The sequence below is a fragment of the Hyperoodon ampullatus genome, assembly GCF_949752795.1.
Source record: "Hyperoodon ampullatus genome assembly, chromosome: 1".
NCBI classification, from domain to species: Eukaryota; Metazoa; Chordata; class Mammalia; order Artiodactyla; family Ziphiidae; genus Hyperoodon; species Hyperoodon ampullatus.
This window is the reverse complement of record NC_136914.1, coordinates 113788394-113806808: the sequence shown is the minus strand read 5'-3', so window position 1 is coordinate 113806808 and position 18415 is coordinate 113788394. Positions and strand designations below refer to the sequence as shown.

The 18415-nt window shown below is 50.7% G+C and overlaps 1 protein-coding gene across 16 annotated transcripts in view; it reads left to right on the top strand.

Moving 5' to 3' along the window:
• Window positions 1–18415, top strand: part of RET (ret proto-oncogene) — a gene marked incomplete at both ends in the record, with an annotated part of 59366 nt that overhangs the window by 14978 nt on the left and 25973 nt on the right. For 8 of the 16 annotated variants that reach the window (XM_079699485.1, XM_079699482.1, XM_079699481.1 and 5 more), the window contains 2 exons: window positions 14588–14851; window positions 16906–17193. The exons of 3 other annotated variants lie outside the window; for them this stretch is intronic. In XM_079699485.1, the coding sequence (XP_079555611.1) occupies window positions 14588–14851; window positions 16906–17193 (552 nt within the window). The remainder of the gene's footprint in view (window positions 1–14587; window positions 14852–16905; window positions 17194–18415) is intronic. 5 more of the 16 variants (XM_079699474.1, XM_079699484.1, XM_079699483.1 and 2 more) reach the window with 1 other exon arrangement.

The following is an 18415-nucleotide window of genomic DNA, read 5'->3' as shown; positions in this document are numbered from 1 at the left end:
AGATTACAGGGTGTGTGAACATACTGCAGGGTTACCCTGCCTGAGAGTGCACACGTGTGTGTGTGTGTGTGCACGTGCACATGTGTGAATGAGCACACATGTTCTGCCTAACGTCTCCCAGTGACAGTGTTCCTTAGTTACCAGTGTGTCCTTTCCTGAGCCAGGGTCAGTGATTTTGTGCTCAGCTCTTCTCATGGCTGTTTGCTCAACGTCAACTGCTGGCCTCACTAAGGCGGCTAGTGCGCTAAAGGGTGCTGTGTGCCCCACGAGAGCCTTGTGAGCATAGGAGGGGCATCCACGAGGCTCCACCCAGCTCATCCTGCTGCTGACCATCCACCTGTGGCTCCCAGACCAAGCCAGAGTGTCATAGCCAAGTCTGATCTGATCTGAACTGCCTCCCTGGCCCCACCCCCTTTCCTATCCCCAATTCTGGCCATTTCCCAAATGTGCCGACTGTTACCCACATGTGTTCATGAAACCATTTATGTATCAGTTTGTTCCTTCCTTGATTCATTCATTGGTTCACTTATTAGTTTGTTCTATCAGACAGTTCTTTCAGGCAGAGGGTGATGTGATTTGACTAACCCTGACTGCTCTGGGGCAAGTGGCCTATGGGATCAAGAGTGGGCTCAGGGAGACTGGTTGGCACCATGGTGTTGTCCAGGTGAATGAGGTGAAGGTTCACAGCAGCTTGGGCGGGGGGTGGCAGAGGGCAGTCTGTGGGCTGGTGTAAGGGATGGAAGAGGCAAGGTCTCAGAGCGAGTCTGAGGTGCATGGTGCCTAGACTGGGGTGGGGAGGCTATGTGGGTCTCTAAGCTGGACTGAGACAAGGGAGAGGATGGAGCAAGTTGGTAGAGGTGCGTCTAGCACTCGGGAGGAGGTCAGGGCTGGTGAACGTGGCAGTCCTCAGCCCAGAGGCAGTCATTCGAGCTATGGGACTGGCTGCCGTTTGCTAGAGGAAAATCTGGAGAGAGAGCACCCAGATGATAAGCCGAGAAGGAGGAAAGCCACGTGGGGGTGAGCAGGCTGGCTAATCGGAGTGAAACTGGAGAGCACCAAACACAGGAGGTCCTAGAAGCAACCAGAGAGAAGAGAGAACACCAAGGAGGGACAATTAGAACAAGCACAGAGCTTTCAGAAGCAGGGCAGCGGAAACATGCCTTTGAAGGACAGAATAACAGTCCTGCAGAATTCTCTACCCAGCAAAAGTGCCTTCCAAGAATGAGGTAAAAGGAGATAGGCAACATTCCAGAAAAAGAATTCAGAATAATGATAGTGAAGATGATTCAGGACCTTGGAAAAAGAATGGAGGCAAAGATCAAGAAGATGCAAGAAATGTTTAACAAACACCTAGAAGAATTAAAGAACAAACAAACAGAGATGAACAATACAATAACTGAAATGAAAAATACACTAGAAGGAATCAATAGCAGAATAACTGAGGCAGAAGAACGGATAAGTGACCTGGAAGACAGACTGGTGGAATTCACTACCACGGAACAGAATAAAGAAAAAAGAATGAAAAGAAATGAAGACAGCCTAAGAGACCTCTGGGACAACATTAAATGCAACAACATTCACATTATAGGGGTCCCAGAAGAAGAGAGAGAGAAAGGACCCGAGAAAATATTTGAAAAGATTATAGTCGAAAACGTCCCTAACATGGGAAAGGAAAGCCACCCAAGTTGAGGAAGCACAGAGAGTCCCAGGCAGGATAAACCCAAGAAGAAACACACCAAGACACATAGTAATCAAATTGACAAAAATTAAAGACTAAGAAAAATTACTGAAAGCAACAAGGGAAAAATGACAAATAATATACAAGGGAACTCACATAAGGTTAACAGCTGATTTCTCAGCAGAAACTCTACAAGCCAGAAGGGAGTGGCAAGATATATTTTAAGTGATGAAAGGGAAGAACCTACAACCAAGATTACTCTACCCGGCAAGGATCTCATTCAGATTCAACGGAGAAATCAAAAGCTTTACAGACAAGCAAAAGCTAAGAGAATTCAACACCACCAAACCAGCTCTACAACAAATGCTAAAGGAACTTCTCTAAGTGGGAAACACAAGAGAAGAAAAGGACCTACATAAACAAACCCATAACAATTAAGAAAATGGTAGTAGTAACATACATATCGGAAATTACCTTAAACGTGAATGGATTAAATGCTCCAACCAAAAGACACAGGCTCGCTGAGTGAATACAAAAACAAGACCCATATATATGCTGTCTACAAGAGACCCACTTGAGACCTAGGGACACATACAGACTGAAAGTGAGGGGATGGAAAAAGATATTCCATGCAAATGGAAATCAAAAGAAAGCTGGAGTAGCAATACTCATATCAGATAAAATAGACTTCAAAATAAAGACTGTTACAAGAGACAAGGAAGGACACTACATAATGATCAAGGGATCAATCCAAGAAGAAGATATAACAATTATAAATATATACGCACCCAACATAGGAGCACCTCAATATGTAAGGCAACTGCTAACAGCTCTAAAAGAGGAAATCAACAGTAACACAATAATAGTGGGGGACTTTAACACCTCACTTACACCAATGGACTGATCATCCAAACAGAAAATTAATAGGGAAACACAAGCTTTCAATGACACAATAGACCAGATAGATTTAATTGATATTTATAGGACATTCTATCCAAAAACAGCAGATTGCACTTTCTTCTCAAGTGCGCACAGAACATTCTCCAGGATAGATCACGTCTTGGGTTACAAGTCAAGCCTCAGTAAATTTAAGAAAATTGAAATCATATCAAGCATCTTTTCTGACCACAACGCTATGAGATTGGAAATCAGTTACAGGGAAAAAAACGTAAAAAACACAAACACATGGAGGCTAAACAATACATTACTAAATAACCAAGAGATAACTGAAGAAATCAAAGAGGAAATCAAAAAATACCTAGAGACAACGAAAACACGAGGGTCCAAAGCCTATGGGATGCAGCAAAAGCAGTTCTAAGAGGGAAGTTTATAGCTATACAAGCCTACCTCAAGAAACACGAAAAATCTCAGTCTAACCTTATACCTAAAGGAACTAGAGAAAGAAGAACAAAGAAAACCCAAAGTTAGTTGAAGGAAAGAAATCGTAAAGATCAGAGCAGAAACAAATGAAACAGAAACAAAGAAAACAATAGCAAAGATCAATAAAACTAAAAGCTGGTTCTTTGAGAAGACAAAGAACATTGATAAACCATTAGCCAGACTCATCAAGAAAAAGAGGGAGAGGACTCAAATCAATAAAATTAGAAATAAGTAAGTTAAAACAAACACCACAGAAATACAAAGCATCCTAAGAGACTACTGCAAGCAACTCTATGCCAGTAAAATGGACAACCTGGAAGAAATGGACAAATTCTTAGAAAGGCCATCCAAGGCTGAACCAGGAAGAAATAGAAAATATGAACAGACCAATCAAAAGCAATGAAATTGAAACTGTGATTAAAAACCTTCCAACAGACAAAAATCCAGGACCAGATGGCTTCACAGGTGAATTCTATCAAACATTTAGAGAAGAGCTAACACCCATCTTTCTCAAACTCTTCCAAAAAATTGCAGAGGAAGGAACACTCCCAAACTCATTCTGTGAGGCCACCATCACCCTGATACCAAAACCAGAAAAAGATACTACAAAAAAAGAAAATTACAGACCAATATCACTGATGAATATAGATGCAAAAATCCTCAACAAAATACTAGCAGACAGAATCCAACAACACATTAAAAGGATCATACGCCACGATCAAGTGGGATTTATCCCAGAGATGCAAGGATTCTTCAATATACACAAATCAATCAATGTGATACACCATATTAACAAATTGAAGAATAAAAACCATATGATCATCTCAATAGATGCAGAGAAAGCTTTTGACAAAATTCAACACCCATTTATGACAAAAACTCTCCAGAAGGTGGGCATAGAGGAAACCTACCTCAACATAATAAAGGCCATATACGACAAACCCACAGCAAACATCATTCTCAATGATGAAGAACTGAAACCATTTCCTCTAAGATCAGGAACAAGACAAGGATACCCACTCTTGCCACTGTTATTCAACATAGTTTTGGAAGTCCTAGCCACGGCAGTCAGAGAGGAAAAAGAAATGAAAGGAATCCAAATCGGAAAAGAAGAAGTAAAACTGTCACTGTTTGCAGATGACGTGATACTATACATAGAGAATCCTAGAGATGCCACCAGAAAACTACTAGAGCTGATCAATGAATTTGGTAAAGTTGCAGGATACAAAATTAATGCACAGAAATCTCTTGCATTCCTATACACTAATGATGAAAAATCTGAAAGAGAAATTAAGGAAACACTCCCATTTACCATTGCAACAAAAAGAATAAAATACCTAGGAATAAACCTACCTAGGGAGACAAAAGACCTGTATTCAGAAAAGTATAAGACACTGATGAGAGAAATTAAAGATGACACAAACGATGGAGAGAGATACACAATGTTCTTGGATTGGAAGAATCAATATTGTGAAAATGACTGTACTACCCAAAGCAATCTACAGAATCAATGCAATCCCTATCAAACTATGAATGGCATTTTTTTTTACAGAACTAGAACAAAAAATCTTAAAATTTTTATGGAAACACAAAAGACCCTGAATAGCCAAAGCAGTCTTGAGGGAAAGAAACAGAGCTGGAAGAATCAGACTCCCTGACTTCAGACTATACTACAAAGCTAATCAAGACAGTATGGTACTGGCAGAAAAACAGAAATATAGATTAACGGAGCAGGATAGAAAGCCCAGAGACAAACCCACGCACCTGTGGTCAACTAATCTATGACAGAGGAGACAAGGATATACAATGGAGAAAAGACAGTCTCTTCAATAAGTGGTGCTGGGAAAACTGGACAGCTACATGTAAAAGAATGAAATCAGAACACTCCCTAACACCATACACAAAAATAAACTCAAAATGGATTAGAGACCTAAATGTAAGACCGGACCCTATAAAACTCTTAGAGGAAAACATAGGAAGAACACTCTTGGACGTAAATCACAGCAAGATCTTTTTGATCCACCTCCTAGAGAAATGGAAATAAAAACAAAAATAAATGGGACCTAATGAAACTTAAAAGTTTTTGCAAAGCAAAGGAAACTACAAATAAGACGAAAAGACAACCCTCAGAATGGGAGAAAGTATTTGCAAATGAATCAACGGACAAAGGATTAATCTCCAAAATATATAAACAGCTCATGCAGCTCAATATTAAAAAAACAAACAGGCAATCCAAATCCAGAAATGGGCAGAAGACCTAAATAGACATTCCTCCAAAGAAGACATACAGATGGCCAAGAAGCATATGAAAAGCTGCTCAACATCACTAATTATTAGAGAATGCAAATCAAAACTACAGTGAGGTGTCACCTCACACCAGTTAGAATGGGCATCATCAGAAAATCTGCAAACAACAAATGCTAGAGAGAGTGTGGAGAAAAGGGAACCCTCTTGCACTGTTGGTGGGAATGTAAACTGATACAGCCACTATGGAGAACAGTATGCAGTTCCTTAAAAAACTAAAAATAGAATTACCATACGACCCAGCAATCTCACTACTGGGCATATACCCAGAGAAAACCGCAAGAGGGAAGAGATATGGGAAAATATGTATATGTGTAACTGATTCACTTTGTTATAAAACAGAAACTAACACACCATTGTAAAGCAATTATACTCCAATAAAGATGTTAAAAAAAAAGAGAGCAAGGCAAAAAAGACACATGTACCCCAGTGTTCATTGCAGCACTATTTACAATAGCCAGGTCATGGAAGCAACCTAAATGCCCATCGACAGATGAATGCATAAAGAAGATGTGGCACATATATGCAATGGAATATTACTCAGCCATTAAAAGGTACGAAATTGGGTCATTTGTAGAGATGTGGATGCATCTAGAGACTGTCATACAGAGTGAAGTAAGTCAGAAAGAGAAAAACAAATATCGTATATTAACGCATATATGTGGAACCTAGAAAAATGGTACAGATGAACCAGTTTGCAGGGCAGAAATAGAGACACAGATGTAGAGAACAAACACGTGGACACCAAGGCAGGAAAGTGGCGGGGCTGGGGTGTGATGAATTGGGTGATTGGGATTGACGTATATAGACTAATACATGTAATACATGTAAAATGGATAACTAATAAGAACCTGCTATATAAAAAAATAAAATAAAATTCAAAAATTCAACAACAAAAAAAGAATGAGGTAAAAGTGTTTTTAAATGGAGGTGGCGGGCTTCCCTGGTGGCGCAGTGGTTGAGAGTCCGCCTGCCAATGCAGGGGATATGGGTTCGTGCCCTGGTCCGGGAAGATCCCACATGCCGCGGAGCAGCTGGGCCTGTGAGCCATGGCCGCTGAGCCTGCGCGTCCGGAGCCTGTGCTCCGCAACGGGAGAGGCCACAACAGTGAGAGGCCCGCGTACTGCAAAAAAAAAAAAAAAAAATGGAGGGGGATAAGAAAAACACAGACACAGATTCACGTTTGCTGTGAGTGGATGAGGTGGAAGGTGAGGGCGTAGGAGGGGCAGCAGTGTTGCCAAGTGTCCAGTTACGTCAGCCATGGGTTCATGGATGTTTGTCACAGAATATACTTTCGGCATAAATGTTCTGCAAAATATACTCTGTACGTATCAAATATTGAACTGGAATAAAGAGAAAACGTGAATGGGATATGGGAGGAGGGGCATGAGGTGGGCGAGGAGAGGGTGATGGTGCCAAGCACCCTTGTCTGGGCCTTGGGGCTGGAGGGACCCCCCACGGGGACAGCTGGCCCGCAGGGGGAGGGGCCACCCCTGGGGAGGAGTCCACGAGATCTGGTTCCTATTCCCAGTGAAGATGATGGCGTTAGGAAACCGTCTGTTAAGGAGGTTCTGCTGGCCATAATAAAGCTGTCATCTGCATGATATGGCGCTCATCAAGGGCAGGAGCGGGGCTGCCCAGTGAGTGGATTCTGAAGGAAGGGCCTGCCTTGCACACAGATTCAGGCGCTGCTGTAACCCCACACGGTTCTCAGATCATACCATCTCACAATGTTTTTTCTTTCTTGAGAGCCCCAAATTCTGGCTTTCAAGGTGTAGTCCTAGGACATTTCTAGTTGTCTGGGGCCCTGGGTGTGTCCATGACCACGGTGAGTGTGACTCACTCTGATTAGCCAAGAGCACCCGGTTAGGAAGTGACTGCCTGGCTCTGGCCTGGCATGGTCAGATGGCAGCACATCCTCCACTGAGGGTGGTGAGGAGGTCGAGGGAACCTCAGGGGAGCTGTGTGTGGCCCCTGATGGCCAGAGCTGATCAGGAGAGCTGATGAGGTGAGCCTACGGTCAGGGCTGGGCAGGCTCAGTGTGACTCACTAAATGAACGAGAGAATGGGGAAGGGGGGTTGAGTGTGCAACAGTGAGAGTGTGTAACCACGTGCGTGTGAGATAAGTGTATATGTAAGAGGGAGATGTGTGTGTATCAGTCAGCGTCCAGTCAGGAGACAGTACCCACACAGCAAAGGAACCAGGAGAGGTTAACATAAGAGTTGGTCAGCAGTGGTGAGTGTAGGAGAGCTCTGTGGGCCACCCTCAGGCTAAGGGCAGATACCCAGGGAAGGGGCCCCCTCCCCAGGCTGGGGTCACAGCCCACTGCACGTGGAGAAGTTGGCTAGGTTGTGCAGGCTAGCAGGAGGCGACCCTCCAGGCACAGGGGAATTGAGGCTCTCAGCAGGCATACAGAGGCGTCTGGTCTGGGAAGCTGTGGGAAGGTGATCGCGGGGTAAGGGCATGGGCTGCTCTGGCACCGAGGGACAGCGTACATCTGGCATGTGACTGAGCCCAGAGGATGTCCCCACACCCTGTGCCGCAGAAGCAAGGGATGACAACCAGAAACTCTTGTCCACCTGTGGTGTCCTCCACCGCAAAGGAGGGTGCTCAGAGCATCCCATGCGTGTCTGAGAACGTATGCCCCTGTGACCAGTGTGGGTAAGAGTGCCTGTGTGAGTGTGCACGCACGTCTGAGCTTGTGGAGAGTTAAATGAACGAGAGTGAGGTGGGGACTTGGGCCTGGTTCTGTCTGCATCCAAATACAAGTAAATGACACGAAATTGGGTCATTTGTAGACACGTGGATGCATCTAGAGACTGTCATACAGAATGAAGTAAGTCAGAAAGAGAAAAACAAATATCGTATTTGTACCTGGTTGGGATGTGTCAAATACAAGTAAATGACACATCCCAACCAGGTATGGAACATTGAAAGCTGCGTTTCCGGGGTAGAAGAAGGCTGGTGACTGCACGCACCAAATGAGACCCTCAGTGCCCGGGTCGCTCTACTTGTAAAGATGTTGAAGGAGGCCCTGCTCAGAGCAGAGCAGCACCCCACCCCCACTGAACCTTAGTTCCACATCTTCTCCCTGCAGGGGCGGGGCAGGGCGGGAGTAGATGGGGTCTTGGACCCATGCATCTCTGCCACCTCCTGCATGCTCGGGCACACACACACACACACACACACACACACACACACACGCCGTGAAGGTCCTTGGGGTCTCTCAGCAGTGCGGGACCCGCCCCTCCTGTGTGAGCAAAACCCAGCTCCTCACCCCTTGCTGTGGTGCCGGGGCAGCCTGAGGAACCAGAGCCTCGAGGTGATGCTGACCATGCCTGTCCAGGCAGAAACGTGAAACTATGTGGGGGGAGAATTCTGTCACCCGGTGACATTCAGGGATGGAAGGCATGGGTGGGACAGGCCTTGCAAGCCCTGCTGTGTTGACCTGCCCGAAGTTCCACGGGAGGCTCTCACCAGAGGCAGGTCTGAGCTCACAGGCCGGGAAGCCCTTCCTGGCAAAACAATGCCGGCAGAGAGGGGTGGTCAGCTGGCAGGGCCCTGGGCTTCCCAGCGGGACCAGCGTCTGCCCTGATCCTGACTTCCACCACCACTTTGTTAGCCGTTGTACCAAACCCTGAGATGCAGAATCTCCAGCTGTTTGACCTCGGGAAAGCTTCTCACCTCCCAGCCTCAGTGTTCTTACCTGTGAAATGGGGCAGTGAAGGGATTTGCGCATGGTGATTGTGAATCCGAAGTGAGAGCTTTGTGCGATATGTACCTGGGCAAAGGTGAGGCCTGTCTGCACCTGCTCCGGCTGCTCCTCCTCTCCCCAGCCTGCCCTTCTCTTGTTCACAGTTGAAGAAAACGAGGTCCAGAGGAGGCCACCACTCCCCCGAGGCTGCACAGCCCCACGAAACTGGACACCCGCGACGGCCCGTCCCAGGCTCTCCTCATTCACCCACCGGGATTGGCCGCATCATTTGTGGGGCCCAGCGTGGAATGAAGATGTGGGCCCCTTGTTCTAGAATTTTGAGGGATTTCAGGACAGTGACAGCAGAGCCTTAAACCAAAAACGAGGCCCTGTGGTCTCCCCAGGCTACACCCCCTTGAGGCCAGCCCTGCACCCACGTCCTCATTCCCCACCTCGGAGCATGTGTTTTTCCATCTAAAAGTGTTTGTGACAAGGAGGAACATTAAGGCAGCCATGCCCTGAGCAGGGACCACCTGGGAGGCATTTTAAGTGCATTTAAGTCTGTTTCCGCTCGCAAGCATTGCCCAGCCCACAAATCCCTTTAGGCAGCAACAGACTGAGCCCCACACAGATCCCGTAGGGCCTGGCTCTGTGAGATGAGAGCGGGCAAGGCCCATTCTCTCCTGCACATGTGGTCTGTATGGTGGGGACTGGACCAGCTTAGAGGTAGGGGCCCCTGGGAGCTCGGGCCCCTCCTACCTCCCAGACCCCGGACCACTGAAAGTGCATGCACTCCAGGGGGCCCAGGAGGAGGAGCCCCGTTCTGGATCTGTTCCTCCCTACCTGGCAGGTGGGGCAGGCCTCTCCCCCCGCCACAGAAGACCCATGTGTAAGGACCCCCCGCTGGTGGCTCCAAGGGCAGCTGGTTCTTGCACAGCTGACCAGGGATGGGTTGGGGGGCGTGGTGTGTGTGTGTGTGTGTGTGTGTGTGTGTGTGTGTCCCCAAAGGATGAGCCGGCAGAAGCTGTGTTCCTCTCCTGTAGTCTCAGTCGTCACACAGCATACTCTCGCTGGTACTCCGGGGGCCAGAACGCAGACCTCACCTCTCCACGGAGGGGTCTGGCAGACCACGGAGAGCTGGTGGCCTAGCAGGCTGGCAGACACAGGCTGCCCTTGGCGGTATGCTGTCCTGTGGACCAACATCCACCCTGGGCTCCCCACCGGCAGAGTTGCCTGCAGCTCTGTGAGACGGGACCCGCTGGCAGCATCCCAGATCACTAGCATTCGGTGCGTGCCTTTCTGCCAGGGTGAGGAGGACGCCGGCGGCCCTGGCCCTGGCTGAGCCCCCTTCCCACCCAGCGTGGTGTCATGAGCCTGGGCTGCCACCAGGCCACCACCCTGTCGACCACTGGGAATTACAGTCTCTCATCCTCTTTGTGGCCAGGAATGCAAGCTTCCCAAGAGAAGGTGAGTCCTCGGGGACCGCCTTCCACTGCAGGCTGGTGTTGCTGACTTGCGGTCACCACGCAGGGCTCAGCGGGGCAGCGGGCACGGTGGCAGCAGGGCCCGGCCCGCTGTGAAGTGGGGTTGAGCAGGCCGGAGAGGGGTGTGCTGCTGGAGAGACTGCCGTCCGAATCCCAGTTCTCTGGCTGGCTGTGTGTGTGCCCTTGAGCGGGCAGACAGCTTTCTTTTGTTCCCGCCTCAGTGTCTGTTTGCAAAGCAGTGGTCCCGTTTGCACCCCCGTCTGGGATTGCGAAGAAAATAGAGGGTCGGTGGGGAGGGGGGGGCTTGGCCTTGGGCTTTGTCGGTCCAGCCGGCTGCGCTCACTGCACACCACACCACCGCGAGGCGGCGGGCCAGGTCCTCTGGAGAAGGCGGCGGTAGAGGGACGGGAGACCTTTCCTTCTCGTGTCCATGGGGCAGTGAGCAGCAACGTCCTTCCCCCTGCCCGGCCACCCCCCACCCCAGAGCTCCCACTAGACCCTCTGACTCGCAGCCTTCGTGGACTGTTTGTTGGAGGGAAAGGAAGCCTGGTTGCTGCTCGTGATTCAGGCCCTTGTCTTGGGGCAGCAGAGCTGTGCCTGGCTCTGATCCCCCTTCCGAGCCTTCCTTCCCAGACTCGGCCTTCCCGGGCAGGGTGCTGCCATAGGCTGGAAGCCCATCTGATTTCTGTGAGGAGCACAGACCCGGGGTTACTCTGCCAGGCGGCGCGGTGGGGCTCCGGCACGCTCCTAGCGGGGGACGAGCCCCAGCAGGGACCACTCTGCAGCTGTCCCTCCCCTCCCGTTGGGTGGCTGTCCTCTCCTGTTGGGTGAGGAGACACCACAGGAAGTACTCCTGCCTTTGTCTCAAGAGCAGTGATGAAGATGTTAAAAAAAAAATCAATATGTAAGTCATAAATTGGAAGAAGATATTTTCAAATGAAGAAAAAAGGAAAAAAAGAGCAGTGGTGAGCAGTGTTGTAGGATCCTCTTTGGGGCCCCAAACTATGAGCTGCTCCCAGGAAGCTCGAGCCTGTGGAGTGAATCCTAGCTGTGTGGGAGGACCTGTCAGCCGTGGCCCATCACTCGGCCCAGCTGGCAAAAGCCCTGCTCCAAGCCGGTGCCATTGGCTGCCCTTTAACAGTAGCAGGGAAGAGTCCAGTCTTGTGGCCGTTTGGGGCTGACACAGCCCTCTGAGCTGCCTGCCTGTCTGTCAGCATCAGCTACTAAATCCCAAAGAAGTCAGCCCTGAGTGCATCTGCGGGGCAGCCTGTGTCTTCTTGGGCCAGTAGGGAGGGTGTGGGGACAGGAGGGTGGCATTCAGCCACGTGTGGGCAGCTCCTGCTGGTGGTCTCTGCCAACGAGACCCCAGAGTGGGGGAAGCAGTGTCTCAGCTCTCCCTCCCCAGAGTTCCCCAGCGTGACTTCTTCCTGCGGCTCCTTGAGCGACCTCCCCCTTGGATGGCAGGCAGTGTGATGCTCTGGGATGGATCCTCCCCCAAGAGGCTGCAGGGCAGGAAGGCCACCGCACAGAGCCTCTCTCAAGGCACAGGGCTGGGTCCTGGAGGTCCTAGCCTGCCCTTCCCTGTACCGCACCTGCAGAGGCCCAGTAACTCTGGGTCCCACTCCAGGGACAGCACTCCTACGGAGCAGATTTCTGAAGGTCTAGTAGGTCCGCGCCAGGCGTGCAGCTCCCTTCCCTCCATCTCTGTCTTTAGTGTGGGGTATGCAGGGCCAGGCCTTTGGCTCTAGCCAGAGCATCGCTCTCTTTCCCCCCCTTCCTCTCCCCCTTTCACCTGATCCCCTTTCTCTTTCTGCTCCTTCCCTCTCTCTCCTTCTGTTTCTCTCCTGCTCTCTCCCTCTCACCCTTGCTCTGTGGTCCAGGCCTGTCTGGCAGGGCAGCACCCACACTGGGCACTGGGCTGGCAGGACTGAATGCACACTTCCCTCCAAGTTGGCATTCCCAGCCTGGCTGCCTTTGAGGTCATCCTTGGAAAACCTTCCACAGTGCAAGCAGCCTTCTAGTTTTCTTGCTGTTTTACCACTTTGGGATCCAAAAGGTCTCGCCTGTTCTCTTCACCTGACTTCACCTGGCACTTGATTGTTTCCCACACCCAAGGGAGTCCTCAAGGGCCCAGGCAGACCCAGCGTTCCTCTGCTCGTGTGGAGTGGACCGGCCACTCACCCCCATGGCTGCAAGGGAAACGGGATGTAGGTGGAAACAAACTGATTGAAAGGAGAAAACGGTTACACAAAAGTACAGTGTTTCTCATGTTTGCTTTGTGCATTGATACTTTTTTGTGCTTCATAGAGTAGGTTTTTAAGCATTTACAGGTTTTTAAAGCATTGCTTGCCCATTTATCCACCTTTTAAAAATTCTTAATATTTTTTAAAATTTCTTGTGATGAAAAATGCTGAACATATACAAAGTCAGCAGAGTTAGTAGGATGAGGGCTTCCGTGGGCTCACCCAGCGCAGCCATGGTCAGCATCCGCCTTCCTCGTGGCATTTACAGCTCTACCCACAGTCCGTTGGCGATCAATTTCAGCAGAACCTACATAGGTTGAAGTGCATAAATCTTGGCTGTACACTGTTAACCAGTGGATGTGCCTGTGTGAGCCACGCCCGTATCGGGATACAAAGCCTTTATGTTCCCCAGAACATGCCTCCTGCCCTTCCTGGTCTGTTGCCTCCCCCGCCACCAACAGGTAGCCAGTCTGATATCTGTCGCTTAAAATCAGTCTGGAACCGTGCCATGTGATTCTCTCATGCTGCTCCTTCTACTTGGCAGGATGTCTGTGAGATCCGTCCAGACTGTCATGTGTATCAGTGGCCCTGATGGACCACCGTTTGCTTATCTGTTCACCCGCTGGAGCACATCTGGACTCTTTCCAGTTCTTGGCTCTGTGAATAACCCCAGCATTTGTGAATAAGTTATTTGATGGACATATGTTTTCATTTCTCTTGGATAAGTGGAGTGGAATTTCTGGGTCATATGGTAGGAGTGTGATTGACTTTAGCTAAAGATTGATTAGTGCTCTGTTCATCTTCGGTGACTCCTGCCTGCCCTGCTTGTCTGGCAACGTCTTGTACACTTGAAAACTCTGGCTCCAGGTGATTTGCTCAGAAGCCTGGGTGAACTCCCAGCTGAGTGGTTCACCTGCTTATTAAACTTGGGTAATCGAGAACGATTTTGCAACGGTTTTAAAGCTGCCTCACTTCCTCCTTTTTCTGTTTTAAAGTGGTGTACTTTCAGCTAGTGTTTTTAATTTAATGTTTAGTTAGTTAGTTAGTTTGTTTGTTACTTATTTAGTTGCACTGGGTCTTAGTTGCAGCTTCCAGGCTCCTTATTTGTGGCTCGCAGTTCTCCTTAGTTGCGGCTCACCAGCTCCTTAGTTGCAGCAGGCGGGCTCCTTAGTTGTGGGATGCGAACTCTTAGTTGCAGCATGCATGTGGGATCTAGTTCCCTGACCGGGGAGCAAACCCGTGCCCCCTGCTTTGGGAGCACAGAGTATTAACCACTGCGCCACCAGGGAGGTCCCTCAGCTAGTGTTTAGCTATATAGATAATTGTGTGTTGATGTACTTAGGACTACAGATGAGAAAGACCTACTAAGATCAGAATTTCAAATTAGTGAAATTTTCTTTTCTGGTCCACAAAGAATCTATTATTAAAATGTAAAATGGGGGATGATGGGATGAGTTGGGAGATTGGGATTGACATATATACACTTTGCATACTATGTATAAAATAGATAACTAATGAGAACCTATTCTATAGCTCAGGGAACTCTACTCAGTGCTCTGTGGTGACCTAAATGGGAAGGAAATACAAAAAGGAGGGGATATATGTATACATATAGCTGATTCACTTTGCTGTACAGGAGCAACTAATGCAACATTGTAAAGCAACTATACTCCAATTTTTAAAAATGTGAAATAAAGCCACTGGGGAACACTGGTCTGCCTAGGAGGCCTGCTCTGGGTTCCGTCATCACCGTCATCACCCCTCCCTCCCTCCCTCCCTCATGTGCTTCCCTGCTTCCTGCAGCCCCACTGGGACTCTACTTCTCAAGGGATGCTTACTGGGAGAGGCTGTACGTGGACCAGCCGGCCGGCATGCCCCTGCTCTACGTCCACGCCCTGCAAGACCTCCCCGAGGAGGTGCCCAGCTTCCGCCTGGGCCAGCACCTCTACGGCGCCTACCGCACACGGCTGCACGAGAACGACTGGGTCCGTATCCAGGAGGACACGGGGCTTCTCTACCTTAACCGGAGCCTGGACCACAGCTCCTGGGAGAAGCTCAGCATCCGCAGTAAGGGAGCAGCCCTGACCCCTACGCACCTCATTGCCCCCACCCCCCACCCTCGCCTTAGCCTCACACAGCACACGTCACACCGAGGGTGGCTTCCCCTGTGGCTCCTGCTGTGTGAGAGTGGAGAGAGTGAGATGAGGCTGGCCTGCCTCTGTGCGCAGCCAGTGAGGGAGCCAGGGTGAGCTTGGGGACCACTGATGACCCTTAGGCCTTCTGAGGCTGTTTGGATTTTGGAGAACCCACGTGAAGGATTTGGGTGCTCTGTCCATGCAGGAGCCAGATGCCTTTTCCAGTTGGGTTAACAAGGATTTGGGGTTGTGAGAGAGGAGTTAAGAGGAGAAAAATCCCAGGATCTCACTTTAGCAAATGGTCTGCAACTTGCTGGAGAAACAGCAGTTCCCACGGAAAGTGTGGCTCGCAGTTCTCCTTACTTGCGGCTCACCGGCTCCTTAGTTGTAGCAGGCGGGCTCCTTAGTTGTGGGATGCGAACTCTTAGTTGCAGCATGCATGTGGGATCTAGCTCCCTGACCAGGGAGCAAACCCGGGCCCCCTGCTTTGGGAGCACAGAGTCTTAACCACTGTGACTGCGCCACCAGGGAAGTCAGCAGCAAGCTGCCCTTGACACCTGGCAGGGACTTGGGCCTGGTGCCAGAGATGGAAGTGGAGCAGGGAGGAAGGCCTGGCCAACTCCTCAGAGCAGAGGTCTCAGCTGGAGTGTAGGCCACGTGGGACCCTGAGACTTGCGGGGAGCAGGGGTCATGGAGCAGAGTTGTGCCTCGTGGCACCAAATGGTGATCACACACCCAGTAGTGCCCCCCTCTGAGCCCCTCCACCGTAGACATGGCCTCCCTGGACCCTCACGCCAGCCCTGAGCCCCCGTGTGCGCTGAGAGACAGGCGGCATGCCTGGGAACACGGAGTGGGTGGCACCGCCCAACAGGGGCAGAGTGGCCGCACCCATCTGCCAAGTGAAGCCAGGGTCCCCAAGTAAAGCTGCCCCCCGTCAGGGCACCCCAGGCGGCTCCTGGAGGAGGTAGCACCTGACATAGGTCTTGGCTCCGCACACACTTAGTTGCTGCCGTCTGCATCTCGAGCCCCCAGTGGGGAACTTGAAGAACCAGGACCACTGGGGTGGAGGCCAGAGTGGAATCTGCTGAGGGTCTGAGTTTTGTAGGAGGCCTGTCCTGTTCGTGATTGGAGAGTGACCTCGGGTACCTGTCGGGTCCAGTCAGGAGAGAAATCAGTAATTTGAACGGGGAAAGTTTGTATAGAGAATTATTAACCACAGCAGGAGATTGGAGCAATGGAGGACAGGCTAGTAAGAAGCACAGAGAACGAATGAATGCGGGAGGAGCAGATGTGAGGGGCAGCCACTTCCCCAGGGCTGAGATAGAGGGCCCGGGAAGAGCCCCCGACCCCAGCTGAGATCCAGACCAGTTGGAGGGGGAGCTGCTGTGGTGCCTCCATGCTGGAACTTGCCAGAAATCCCCTGTCTAGGTGCTGGGGAAGTCTGTGTCTCCGAAGACAGTGAAACTGCCTGGGGAGGCTGGGGTGGGGACATGGATTCCCTGGCAGTCCAGTGCTTAGGGCTCTGTGCTTTCACTCCCGAGGGCCCAGGTTCAATCCCTGGTCGGGGAACTAAGATCCCAGAGGCGGCGTAGCCAGAGATAGAAAAATAGAAGAGAATAGACTAGAATAGAATAAATGAAAGTGTTTTTAAAAATCAGAAAAAAAAAAAGAACTGCCTTGGGGAAAGGGGCTGGGCAAGAGCGCTCCCTGGGGAAGCTCTCCACTTGGTGTTAGACCCGGGGCTCAGGGCACCTCCCTGAGGAAGGGTATTTGAGCTGAGACCTAAAAAACAAGAGAGGTGGGCCGGTGAGGCAACCCCCAGGAGGTGGCGGCTGGGCCAGAAAGCCCAGAGGAGCCCTGTGTGGACCCTGGTGAGGACTGGGCTTTGCCCCAGCCCCGAGCTCCTGCCCCCTCCCTGTTCCGTTCCCCACCGCTGGGCAGGTGTGGCTGACACCCCGGCGGGCCTGATGACTTCTCTCTCTGCAGACGGTGGCTTCCCGCTGCTCACCATCTACCTCCAGGTCTTCCTGTCGCCCACGTCCCTTCGTGAGGGCGAGTGCCAGTGGCCGGGCTGTGCCCGAGTGTACTTCTCCATCATCAACGCCTCCTTCCCGGCTTGCGGTGCCCTCAAACCCCGGGACCTCTGCTTCCCCGAGACGGGCCTGTCCTTCCGCATTAGGGAGAACAGGCCTCCCGGCACCTTCCACCAATTCCGCCTGCTGCCTGTGCAGTTCCTCTGCCCCAACGTCAGCGCGGCCTACAGGCTTCTGGGAGGTGAGTGCCCGCCGCGTGGAGCCTTCCTCGGTGCCCGCTGAGTGCCAGGCACGGCGCTGCGGTCCCTCTACACAGGCCGTCGAGTTTACTCTGCACCACCCCATCATCCGTTCATTCAGAAGTCCACGAGTATCTCATGTACGCCTGCCATGGGCCAGGCACCGTTCTGGGGACGAAGGATGAGAGAGTGAACACATCAGGCCAAAATCCCACCTGCCTGGAGCTTCCATCCCGTGGGAGGTGGAGACCACACACGTGCTAAGGAAATTGGGTGGCCTCTGAAGGGACTAGGTGGGACGTAAAGCTGAGAGGGTGTGGAGTGGTGGAGACCACTGTCTCAAATCAGATTGCTGGGAAAAGAGGACACTGGAGCAAAGGGGGGGTGCCAGGCAAGCAGAGTGAGCCCCTTCAAGAGCACCAAGGTGGGAGCCCCATGTAGCTGGAGTGCAGTGAACCGCAGGGCAGGGTGGAGGCTGCTGAGGGCAGAGCAGTTCCAAGTAGGCGGCAGGCTTCCTGCCGAGGGACTGGGGAGCCATGGAAGGTGTTTGGGAGGGGGGGTCATTGACAGGACATACCTTACCTTTAAGAGCTTAGTCTGGCTGCTGTGTTAGAAATGATTGGGGGTGGGTGGTTTAGGGGGAAGCAGAGAAACAAATTAGGAGGCAGGAGAAATCCTTGAGAGAGGAGGAGGTCTGGGGTGAGGGTGGAAACCTTTGGGCAACAAGAAGCAGGCGAGTTGTGGGCATGTTTGGAAGGAGGATCCTGCAGGATATCCTGGTGAGTTGGATGCGGGGTGTTGAAAGAAAGAAGGGACCAAGCATGGTTCCAGGATTCCGCCTGAGCAGCTGCAAGGACAGTGGACCTTGCCACAAGATGGTCCTGCCACAAGATGGCCCTGGGGAGGCCAAGAGCACGGATGTGGGGAGGGGAAGGGAATTGGATCCCAGTGGAGATGAGAGAAGGCAGCTGAGGTGCCATTAAACCATTTAAAGGCAAGGAACTGGGACTCAAAAGGGACACTTACAAGCTGGACTTATTAGTAAGTAGAACCTGGATTCACACCAGGTTGATGGCATACACACGGTAATAATGTTGAAGAAAACCTCAGTAGCGTAAGGAAAGCAGTCACTCACACTCTCCCAGCATCTTTTCATTTATCCTGCAGCAGGGATAGAAGTCTTTGTGCAGAATTGCCGGCAAAGTGTATGATTTAGCGTGCTGC